The 13,311-nt window shown below is 33.1% G+C and overlaps 1 protein-coding gene across 15 annotated transcripts in view; it reads left to right on the plus strand.

The window, feature by feature from the left end:
• The window catches only part of LOC408343 (potassium voltage-gated channel protein Shaker), a 313,638-nt gene that overhangs the window by 267,032 nt on the left and 33,295 nt on the right, over positions 1-13,311 (plus strand). For 9 of the 15 annotated variants that reach the window (XM_016914894.2, XM_016914895.2, XM_016914899.2 and 6 more), the window contains one exon: positions 9,979-10,102. In XM_016914894.2, the coding sequence (XP_016770383.1) occupies positions 9,979-10,102 (124 nt within the window). Of the gene's footprint in view, positions 1-8,519; positions 8,657-9,978; positions 10,103-13,311 lie in introns of those variants that run through there. The other 6 variants (XR_001704773.2, XM_016914893.2, XM_016914902.2 and 3 more) reach the window with 5 other exon arrangements.

The raw sequence follows: 13,311 nt of genomic DNA on the forward strand, positions 1-13,311 counted from the left end.
AAAAGAATATACAAGTAAAATACAAATAACAGTATAAAAAATTGCAAATTTTGAGTTATGCCATTGCAGCAAATATGTTTGCATGATAGCGACAAGATTCATTCTCTCTGAAATATGGATGTGCATTTATCTATCACTCTGTATACTTGACTGATTACGATATAAACTTGATTCATTGTGACTTTCTAATTAAGTATTGTTTCTGAAAGAAATAAGAAACTAATAACTAATGACTTATGCTCCTTTATTCGATTACAATCCGTCATCTCGTTTCTTTCATTCTTTGAAATGTGTTGAAACATAATTTACAAAGTTTCGCACATCTTTTATTTTTCAAATAATAAATTTAATATATTTATTCCAGGCACTAAGAAAATGATAAAACTTCACTTTTTTCAAATATTAAAACAATATTAATATCGATTTCGAAAAATATTCAAACAATGAAAATTCGATTAAAATTAAATCTAACATAACCTAACTTTTTTAACCACGACCTTTCAATATATTTCTTTTTCACGCTTTGAATTATTGATAAAAAAGAAAATTAGCTTTCAAGATATAATAGATGATTGTTTAAATATCTCCTATCAAATCTTTTCGAAAAGTAACTCTTTGCAAACTTTACAAAAATCGTAACGATGTTTTCCTTTTTAACTTTGATACATTTATCGCACTGGCGATTATACCTAGCATCCTGTTCCAAACACTAAAGACGCGTCAACAAACCACGCGAAGCTCCGCTCGAAGATCGTGTATACGCTATTTTTACCGATCGTTCCTCACGAGTTTCCACGAGTTCGAGTCTAAAAACGAGGAGGCTTATCGAGCAAAGCAAAAATACGTATGAAATTCAAGAATTGACGTTTCGATGGGAAGGAGCTTTAATCACTTTTTCGAAAAGGATGAAGACGTGAGAAAACATATCGCATTTCGAAAACACAACAATGCTTGACCAAATAAAACAAACGGTATTGATATTCCGTGTTCTTCCGGATTTCCACGAAAGACCGTGTTTCTATTAGTGCCAGGCGGAGGCTTGTCCACTTGAAATATAGGTATCTGCAACGTATACATGTTTTACAGCGTGTTTCGCCACTGACGTTGTGCTCTCAACTTCTGATGTATATATATTAACGTAGTTTTTGGCCTCATCGTGGATAAATAAGACAAATCGAAGACAATTATTCTTCTGAATTATTTTATGATAGTGCTTAAAAATTACACACCATTCAAACTATTTATAGGTTTTAAAAATTATTAGTTTTTTTAAGAAAATTTTTAAGAAAAAAAAATAGATAAATTCTAACAAATTTTAATTATTAGAGTAATTTAATTTCTTTCCTAATATTTTAAATTGTAATAATTTCATAACAATTTTTAAGAAAATTTTTACCTCTTAATTCATCCTTAAAAATTCTAATAAATATTAGCATTCTGACGCTTTTACTATCTTTGGAAAAATTTTTAAATTCTAACACAATCAAACTTTTTAGTAATTGTAATAATTTTTAAAATATTCTTAAAAATTCTAATTTTATTGATTTTTAATATAATCTAGTTTTTCCATAATTTTCATAAATCGCAATGACATTTTTTAATACAATTCTTTACTTCTTGCACAATTTAATTTCTCTATAATCTTTCAATATTATCAATATTCTTTAATTATTAATTTAATTTAACCTCTGTAATTTTTTCTTAACTCATGATATGCTCTAACTCTTCCATAATTTCTAAAAATTATCGTGTGAACTCAAAAATTGTAACAGCTTTTTAAAAAAATTAAAAAAAAAAATCTCTAACATAATCTAATTTCTCTACAATTTTTTAAAAATTTTATAATAATCGTTAATGAATAATCAAATTTTTCTCCGATTTTTAAAAATTCCAACTTAATCTCACCGCAATCCTAAAACTTATTCCGATATTACATATTATCCTATTCTCGAAAGTGTTATCAATCAATTAACCTAAAACCTTTCCTCCATTATCCAAACAATAAATTACACGCACAAGAAGGGCAACGCGAGAAAAGTATCCGTCAAACTTTTCTACGTCGATATTGGCCGCTCTCGAATCGAATTCCAATTTCCAGGGTAAAAGAACAAGCTACGCCGTGCCACACGTTGATGAAACGAGGACGCACACGTTGGTTAATCGACACAATGTTGCCTCCCCTCTGTTCACGTCCCGTCCCCCTAAGGGACGTCGTGTCGTTGGACGATCCCGCTCGTGATTCTCCGCTCGTTGGCCAACGACAGAGCACGTGTTTTCTGGGTCACGGTACAAGATGCCGGACTCGTTATTTCCGCGAAGCGACGCGCTATTTTCAGTCAGCTGCCTCTTCGGATACGTGGGCTCCGGAACGGGTCCTTTCCCTCCCTCCCCGTCCACCATTGACGACTGGAAATAAACCGTTTCTCCGCGGCCAGGCTAACAATGGAAACGGGTTTTCATTCAAAACTATTGCACTCGAGCTCCCCTTCTCGTTGCCCTCTCGTCTTAAACCACTGTGAGGATAGTATCGCGGGGAATCGTGGATGGGGGCGCCACCAATTAGGCGACATGAAAGTTCAAAGGATCGTTAATCGCGGTATCTTCTCTTCTCGAGAGTTCTCGATTATCTTTCTGTCTATCGACGATAGATGTCACCTATAGGAGGACGGAAACAATGGAATTTATAATAATAACACGAAGGAGGAGGAGGAGGAGGAGGAGGAGGAGGAGGCTTTGAATCTTCGTTTTTTTCTTTATCGTCGGTCCACGACTCGACACAGAATGCTTCCATTGCTGTTTTGAAATAATACTCGGTCGGTAATAACGAGTAGATCCAAGGATTCGTCTTTTCAATGTGGTTATACGAAGTGCGAATATTCCTTTGTATCTCGATAATGTTGGTTTGTATTTATTTCATTTTTTTGTATAGAAAGTGTGTGGTCGTATCGAGGATTAAAATGAGATTAATATTTCTTGTTGGAAGAGGGATAGCGATGTCGAGCGGAAATAAGGTTAGTTTTCTTTATTTCTTATTCGAGAATCGTATTTTAATATTTTAATATTTAATTATGCGTGTGATATTGTTAGTTGCAATATCTCGTTTGTTTTATTGTGTCAAAGTCATTAATGTTATCTTATAATTTGAAATTATCAAATTTTTGCGTTAAAATTAGTCCATAATTAATGCAAAAGGACACGAGAAACATTATTTTAATTGGTTTGGCTGGATTTTAATATAATTTGTTTCAATTCAATTTGTTTTCTTTACAAGATTCATTTGATACGAGCAATTAAAAGAAAATTACACGAAAACAAAAATTTATCTTGTACAATTTACGTTGATTTTTTTCTACTCTGATGATCATTATTTTACGAATGCTTAATTCTATCGAGATAAATTAATTTTCTTCTATGAAAAATGCCATTTAAATTTAATAAACTTTTCGAAAATATTTTCTTCTCACGTGTCAAAAATTGTTTTTGAAAGATCATAACAAGATTGATTTTAGAAAATTTCGATTATTCCAATAAAATCTATAAATTGTTTCTTGGATTCTACAGTCGTTATCGTGTTGATAATCAGTCAATCACAATTGTTATAAATTGTTATAGATTGTAAACGACGGTTGATTTTCAATTTTCAAAAGATCTGCCAGCGGTGAAACCATCGAAAGAAAAGAAGAATGAAAGGAAACACGTGCTCGCAGATGCATCGCTCGGCGGCTATCTATTTTTGCGATACGTCAAGCTATTCTCAGTTACGCTCCGGGTGCACAGAGTGCATCGACTGTCATCGTTGCTCTAGGAATAAACCATCCATCACGTTGAACTGATTTCGACGCGCGCGTTAGATCTCTAGATATTTTCCTATGTCGCCCTCGAACGTTTTCCGTTTTACATCATCGACAGATTTTGATAAATTATTATCGGCTGCGCAATTAAACGACAAACGTAGATTCCGCGTTTCTCTAGATTTCCTGTTTACTTTCATACATCGAATTTCGAGAGCGTATCTCCAATTTCATTCCACTCTGTTTCCACTCCTCTGAGGAAAAGTAGGAAATTCTAATGCGATTTTTAGTTGCTTGTTTATTGGCTCTGATATTGGCTAGATTGAACCGCAATAAGGAAATAGAGAGGATTTATTACGACGAAATATCGCGAAAAAAATTATATAATCTTACAAACAGGTTAATGTTGATATATTCGTGGAACACACCTTTCGAGGATCGATTCTAAAGGCCAAAACAAATACAGAAATTGGTATGTAAAAATGTCGGTTGAGGCTTATTTATTAAGCTATAACCAGTTCAAGTTCGGGTTTGATGAAACGGGACGGAAATAGAGCGAATCAATTCTATCTCCCTCGCTCTGCCTATCTCTCTCGCTCCACCTAAACGCAAACCTAAATAATATTGCGTCTTAATATGCATAAACATAAACCTCGACCAATATTTTTGTATAACGATTGTTTTGTTTATCTTGGCCTGTAGAATCGATCTTCTAAAGATGTCCAAGAATATATTAACACCCTGTATAAAATATTTTATACCCTCTATACGATGGAAATTTTAACATTACTGTTTAATTTCCACCGCTAAAAATAAAATATCACGTATTTTATCGTCATGAAAATGTATTTTCATATAATTGTATAAAGAGAGAGAGAGAGAGAGAGAGAGAGAGAGAGATAGAGAGAGATAGAGAGAGGTTATTTGGCCCAAGTATCTGACATTTCGATATAATATTTATCCACACTAGGTAATTTTTGTGAATTAGATTTGAACAAGAAAAAAGAAATGAATGTCGTACTTGAGTCATATTAGTCATATTAATTGTATGACGTATGATATGAATATAATGGTATTCAGAATATAAAAATAATTAATAATCTTCGTATTGTAATAACACGTTGAAAGTATTCTAAAAGAACAAAATCACAGAAATGAATATTTTAACAAAAATATCGTTGGTTGATTCTTAATAGATCCAAAATTTTCTGGATTAATAACAACAAGAAGGTGAAAAATCTTTCACAATTTTTCATTCAACTACAAACAAGAAAATCTGTTATCTGAATTTTAACATCTTCGAAACTTAAAAATCGAATCTTTTTATCATTTTTATATCAATTCTCAATATATCGAGATAAAAAAAATAATTTGTATAATAACTTTTCTATGTAAATACAAAATCAATGATTTCCAACCCAATTAAATTCGTGTTTAAATTTTTACGTCATTTTGATTGATAGCATCCGATATTACGATAATGCATAAACGAAACGAAAAAGTATAACTTTTTCCAGGAACACGATAATTTTGCTTTAAACTCAACAAAAAGAAAACCCCTCAAAATTTATCAAGCTTTATTATTAATCTTGATAAACCGAAGATAGATCCCTCCAATTCAATATTCAAATTATTCCTCCAACGAGGAAACTCTTCGAAAGACGCATAAACTTGCCCGTTTAATATTCAAGCGAAATAGATTCCGAATCTTCTCGAAGCAATATCCTCCGTGGTTCTCGAGAAAGAGATCACAAGGGGAACGACATCGATCACTTGGCTCGACGAAAGCCGCTTTGAGGGAAGATAGAAAGAGAGAGAGAGAGAGAGAGAGAGAGAGAGAGAGAGAGAGAGAGAGAATTTGCGACAGGCGTGAAAGGTGGTTCGAGAACAGCATCCGGCATCGAGGAGTCGGCCGCCGCCGCCGCCGCTAACTAACACAAAGCGCTTTCATCCCGGAAAATTCGTCTGGTCGGGGGATTCTCGCTTTTGTTCGTCGTGGCGCGACGTCCGTTGGATGATTCACTACCCCGTTGAATCGTTGCGTTTCCGGAGCTAATCTGTCCTTTATCTCGCTCCCGGAATCGGACCCGACCTCAAAGGGGGAGCGAGAAACATTTGTCTCTTGGCACAATGCTCGACTGTGGCGAGCGATAAGAGCGCCACCTCCTTCGAAAACACTTCAGACAGTGTGCCCCTACCACCATCCACCACTGCCAGCGCTACCTCGATGACGACGGCGATTAAACAAGGTCGTTTAACACCGATATTCCAACGGCGTTTGCCAAGAAAATGGAAGTATTTATTTGTTACAAGCCCCGAGATGTGAATTTTCATCCTTTATTTCCTTGTTCCTCCGTTTGCAATCAAGATCGTAGGGAATAACTGTTCGAGAGACAAAGGGGCAAGTAATTTTGAAGAAATTAACGGCGTTGAGGACGCGAATTTCTACATAATATTTGGAAGAATTTAAACGTATTCGTTATCACATTACTGCTCGATTTTAGTGATTCAGGTATCATATTATCGTTTCATGTGTCAAATAAGGATTTCTTTTATCGATTTTTGAATCAGATATCACGAATATGTCCAAGTATTAAACATAAAAAATTTTCATTTTCAATATTTTTTTCTTTATTTAAATAATTAAATTGTGATAAAAAAGCAATATTGTGGTTAAATTTAAATTAAAGCATTTCTTAAATCGATGTATATTTTTTCATGCAACATTATAATTTTCATTATATCCAAACATTTGAAATAGTTACATTATCTGTATATGCATTTCAAATTTGGATACATATTAAGCAACGTTTCACGGTTTAACGTACCATAATATTCAATTAACCGACACGAGTTAATATTCATCAATGATATTATATCGTACGTATCTACGTACATTGGCAATACTGTATACAATTGTATACATATATTCTTCAGAATTATAAATCAACTTATTTAAATCGACCGATTTAAAAAAAAAAAAAAAAAAAAAAAAACAAGTGAAAGTGTCGCGCATACGATGCATAATAATCGTTGAAATCCTTAACCCTCTTCCATCTTCTTACCGCTTATGCAAATTTTGTAACGCGAAGATGGTGTCCAACGGGGAGAAGAGAAACGTGGTGGGAATCGACCCAGGACCATCGCGACACCGCAAAGTGGAGCATGGAGATGCTCTTTGATCTTGCTTACACTTTTCGTTTTTTTTTTTTTTCTCACTCTTTTTTCCCCCCTTCTTGGTACTTTGCTCGCGGAACACACCCCCGCACCGTCCTCTCGACGATTCTCTCGTGGTTCTTACCAGGCCAGAGATCCAGCGAAAGCTCCACTGATTCTTTTCTCAAAACCGTGTTCGGTTTTCTCGACGACTTTGCGATACATCTCTTTTATTTTAATCTTAATAATGAATAAAAAAAAAAGGGAAAATACATTTTTATATTGTTTCTAGAATCAGATTTATCCATTATTCGAATAAGTCAAAGTTAAAAAATAATCAAAACAACATTATCTGGCTGTATTATTATTTATTTGAAACAATGGTTGGTTTGTATAAATAATTGTTCATTTTTATTTTTTATCTGATCAAATAAAAGCTCGAATTCTATTATGTAAAAATGATTAACTTTATTTGAAATACATATTGAAAATAATACATGTAATGCATATAAATTGGGGGACACGTATTATTGGAAGATAAAAACTGTTAAAGAGATTGATTGAAATTGCGTCGAATTATTTTGAAAGATAATTGCGGTTAAACTGTAAAATATTCTCGTATTCTCGTAGTTGATTAATTAATTCAATTCGATGTTATTTATGTCAAATTATTTTATTGGAAATAATTCATTATTTCAGAATTTCTATTCTAGAAACTAAATCTGTCTGTAAAGGATAATTATTAAATGTGTATCTTTGTTTGAAGTAATGAATTTGCATATTAAAATAAATAAAAATGAACAAAAATGTAATAAAGTGTTAAAAAAGTAAGGACAATATTTCTTTTTGTTATTTATAATTTTTGACAAATGCAAATTAAATAATAAAAGAATATCAGTCACATTTGAGATTACGTATCATATGGTAAATAAAATCTAATTTTACAGAGAATATTACAATATTTTTTTCTCAACTTTATTTTATAAATTTATCGATTATTAAATTATTAATAAATAACAATTTCCTTTAATCTCGTCCAAATTCATTTTATTCATCCAAAATTATTTTTACACGGTAAAATATTATGTATATTAATTTTTCCTAATAAATTTTAAAAATTTTTTAAATGAAAATAATTTCAAATAGTCATTCAAATTTGACAATTATTATATTTAATAATAAATCGAAATTTCAAGAAAAAAAAAATAAATTAACGAATTTTCCGCAATTTATTTAATCCGATAATAAGAAAATATCGTTTTTTTTAAAGAAAATTCGAAATTTCGATCGCGTCCTTCGAGGAGGATCAAACCTTCCTTTTGATCTTTGAATGTCGTAAGAAAATGCAATTCGTTTGAGAACGTTCGAGCGAGGGAGAACGCTCGAAACTTTGGCCCTTAACTTTCTCGCTATATAGCGGGCGACACGGGGAAAACTTTCCCTCGAAACTATTCGAGGAATTCGGAGCGCCGTGTGGACGAATGAAAAACAACGATGCCCGAGACACGCTTGTTATTGGCCACGAGCCTGACAAACTTTGTTATTTCAATTGCTCATGGGCGGATATTAATTAAGATTCGCTTAAGCTGGCTGGCTCGTTGCCTGCTGTCACACGGCAATCGGCCCTCGAACTTTCGATCAAAATGGATCCGCACCTTTCTTCAAACGCGTGAGTCACGCGAGCCTTCACCGTCCCAAGGAAAGATGGCGTACGTATCACTACGTTAACATACCATGGATTTCCACCATTCATTTCGTTATTCTTGAGATTGTTAAGAGATATATTAAAAGTCCGTGTAACCGATTCTGATAAGGCCAGAATAAAATTGCAGAAAGTATTGGTATGCAAAAAAAAAAAAAAAAAATATCGATCGAAACTTGTTTATCGTCACGTAGTCACGGGGAATTCGATTTGCATTGGATGAGGGGAGATGAAGAGTAGAGTGTAGGACAGAGATAGAGACGTCTCGCTTCATCCAACGCGACGTAAAAATAAATAAGTCTCGATAGATGTTTTATGTTAGTTTTGGCTTTTAAGAATTGATCTTTTAAAAGTGTCTCATAATTGTATTAACAATCCTGCATACGAAACACTTGCTACGACAAGTTTCTAATCTATCTCTTCCTACTTAAAAATAGTATTTATTACACGTATATTATTATCTTAGATTACATAATTATGAGAAGGGAAGGTATGATAGCTGATCATATTCTGACTATATTATCAACATTTCGAAAGAGTATAATTTAAAATCTATCCAAATCCATAGTACATCTATTATTTTCATCCCTTCGTTTACAATTATTCACGTATAAAATATTCATAAAATATAATTTACTTCATTTTAATACTATCTTTCTTTTTTTTTTTACCCATCTTCTTTTTCCAGGAAGGGAAAAAGAAAATTCCCCACGTGTCTCACTCCCCGAAACCGTGTCTCTTAATCCCCAATCGAATGCGACTATTCCAATCGCACGTGCATCCTCTCTCTTTCTCTCTCTCTCTCTCTCTTTCTCTCCGCGATCGATTAATTTCTCTCGGCGATCTCGAATCACGTAGCAGACCGATTTTCCACTACAGTGTATCGCTAATTAACGAACGGTCCGCCCGAAGTTAGCGGCCTCCCTGTCTCTCTATGTATGTATGTATGTATATATGTGGATATGCATATATGTACACTCCAAGTTGATTCATACTAGCGATCGAGTAGCTTGGCTCGGCGTTAATTCTTGATCGATCTGTCACTTGGCCGATCTATCAAGCTATCGCGGCCTATTAGGCTGTCGACCTAGTGGCTTACCAGTCTAGTAGCTCATTAAGAGAATAGCTCGGTATAGGGGCTGTTAGTCCAGAGGTAGCGCAACCTAGTTTTCGTTTTTTTGTACATCTTATATATATGTATATGTATATATATAAGTGTGTACCGAGCAGCGTGTTTCGTGTATGTATATATATGCGTGTGTGTATGTGTGTATTGTTATCACCGATCCAAGGGAGAGTTTAACAAACCGAGAATCGTTTCTTTTCCAGATCGCTGCCGAAACTCAGCAGCCAGGACGAGGATGGGCCGAACCCACATACCCAATACACAGGCGTCACGCAGTTCGAGCCCATACCGCACGATCATGATTTTTGCGAAAGGGTCGTCATTAACGTGAGTATATATATCTTTTCTTTTCTTTCTTTTTTTTTTTTTTTTAAATAATAAAGCAGTGGAGTATTGAAAATCTCTTTCGAGGTTATTATCTGTCTCAACTTGTAATGTCTAATCTAATCTAATGAGAGAGCATCTAAATTTTAACTTAATCTTAAACAATGAGAATAAAATTTAAGAATAAACTCATTAAGAATTATTCAATGTATCCACTTGTAAGAAATGCTTTCGAGGATTTTATCGTTAAACATATTTTAGGTTAGACATCTAGTTAAGAATAACTGTCTAATGGTACTTTTTTATATTCTCTGGAGAGTAGCTCTAATGATTTTTAAAATCGTCATTTCAGAGTAAAACTCTTACGAATTATTTTTCTATAAGAATAAAAGTTACTGTTTAAAAGTTATTCTCAATGTATCCACTTATGAGAAATATCTTCGAGACATTTATTTACTTTTCATTCATGTCATATTTTAGGTTAGGTTATTTTAAAAGTGCAAATATATATATTTCAATAATAAACTTATTCCTCATTCAGTAGAAAACGATTATGAAAAATATTTATAAGATCTTATAAGATCATCGATCACTATTCTAATATGATTTCTTAATGAATAAAAAATTTTATCTAATGTAATCTCGAGAATAAAGACAGCTAGTCGAATTACGCGATATTTCAGTCTCGCAACGATTCGATCTCGATAATTAAATATATATTGAAAACACGTTCGAAACGACGTCGAAGGAACGTACCGGTTGCCGTGCACAAGGCGTGGTACAGTAGCGCTGCCGCAGTGGGGCGATCGAATTAATAGAAATTTCGTGGCGCTTTTACCGCGAGTGTGTTTGAATCGTGGAATCATAGAGGGCGTGGCGGACGCGTTTTACGTCTCTTTCATTCACCGCTCCATCAGGCGGCGAGATAATTGGGGTCGAAATTCAACGCGGGTCGAGCACGAGGCTGGAAACTCGGAAAAATGTTCCCACCCGTATTTGATTGCAATTGTCCGGAATAACGAAGCATACTTGTCGTGCTCGCCCCACGTTCGACGTGTCGAAGAAAAGGAATAAAACCGGTGAATTGAAGAGAGAGGGGGGAGGAGAGAATCGATGGATAATAAACGAGTCGAAACGATGGTAAATCGTTTCTCGATTCGGTCGTAGCGTAAACAACACAGTCAAAAATTTTGAAATTATTTTTTTAATCGTGGCTAATATGTTCTTTCTTGAAATTTTGTCGTCGAGGAAAGATAGAGTTATCGGTGTCGATAATAATTTTTATTCGCAAATTTTTGTTCGATAAGTTCTTTTTGTAAAAGAATTCTTTTAGGATTGTGAAATTTTATTTCAAATTTTTTTTGTAATAAATTAAATTAATGAATTTTTGAAAGATTTAGTTCTTAAACTTTTGGACAGTAATCTAAACATATTTAGTTCTGGTATAATTTTGATAAATTTTATATTTAAAATAAAAATACGTAAAATAAGAAAAATGTTTTTGAAATATATTAAAATATATTATAGACGTCAAAAAATAGAATGTTTTTGATTTGTAATCAGTATAAATTTTTAGAAAAAAAGTGAATGTTTCTTACAGAAATATTCCGACTCTATTTATTTTCTTTTTATTTAAGATGAAGGATTATTTGTGATAATAATTTTTTATAAAAATTTACGTTAAAAATTATTTTTGCATTATTATTAAGTGAAATAGTTTCATATTTCTCTCTATATATAATTTTATTATTTTTCTTTAATGTTTATTATTATTTCTTGCTAATTTTATATTTTCAAAACTCACTTTTTTATTCTCAAAACTCAAATTCAAAAAGAAAGTTTCACAAATTTTATAATCTTATAATTTTACAAAATCAAAGTGTAATCATACTTCTCTAATTACTCCAAAATTCTTGCAAATTTTCCAATTTTCCAATTTCATACGGATTAAAAATTTATCACGAAACTTGCAATTTTGAAAATAAAATTCTCAAAATTTATAAATTCAAAGTAAATTTCTTACAAATTTTGCATTTCTTGCAAACTCGAAACATTTATCCCGTCTCTCTATATTCCACAAATATTTGAATATTTTCGGGAGTACATACATATACATACACAATATATATATATGTATATTAGTTTTCGCGCGATCGTTATCCAGAACGGGCCGCATTCAGATCGATCTCCACGCGTTTTTCAGTTTCGAATGCAAACGACTGGCGCCGCCGTCGTTCGCGCATCACACCGGTTATACTTATTTTCTTTTCGACGAGGCAAGATTATCTCAAGACACGAAGTGACCTACAGACCGTATTTTGGCGCCCGTCCAAGTTCGTCTTGGAATCAGGGGCAATATAGTACCAAGGTCGTATTGTGTGAACGGAATTATCTGTCCTCGTGGATGACACGACTGCATTGCGCCAATTACAGTAACCGTTCGATCGCCCCTTGAAAAATTTCCGATCCGTTTCTTGTCGGATCGATCGTTTCGTCCTCCTCCTCCTCCTCCTCCTCCTCTTGTCCCAAGTATCGCGGTGTATCGTGAAAATTTTTAGGATCGAATAGTTGATTGCAATTGGGAATCTTGCAGTATGTGCTATATTTTGATAGAATTTTTTGATAGTTTATGGCATCGTATTTAATGTAATAAAGAAGAGAAAAATTGTAATAGGGATGTTTATAGGAAAGTAGAGATTTATTATAGATTTTAGTGGTTTTGTAGATATGAAGAAGAAATGAGAGATTCTAATCTTTAATAAAATCGATTGTTTTTGATTGGAAAATAGTGGAAAATCTATAATAAATTGTGTTTTATTTTTTCATTGTTTCTCCTTGAGGCAAAAAAAAAAAATAGTTTAAAATTTAAAATAAGTATATTGTTAACATGTTGAAATGAAGCAATAATTATATGGAAAAAAATTTGTTTTAATCTCCATGAAACTGATAAAAATGAATTTTGCAATGTTTTTGTTGCAAGAAGATTGGATTCGTGATTGAAAGTTGATTATAACTGATCCTTTTTCTTTCATCGCGTGTTACACAAATATAGCGAATCAGAAAAAGCTTCGGATCTTACAAGAAAATTCACTTAACTCTGAAATTCGAATCTCGAGGAAAATTTGTATATGTGGATCATAATGGATTCTGAGATAATTTTTCCCAATGGAAATTCTCCTTATGAATAGTTTTCTATTCATTTTTATTTTCTG

This window comes from Apis mellifera, linkage group LG11 (assembly GCF_003254395.2).
Source record: "Apis mellifera strain DH4 linkage group LG11, Amel_HAv3.1, whole genome shotgun sequence".
Lineage (NCBI taxonomy): Eukaryota > Metazoa > Arthropoda > Insecta > Hymenoptera > Apidae > Apis > Apis mellifera.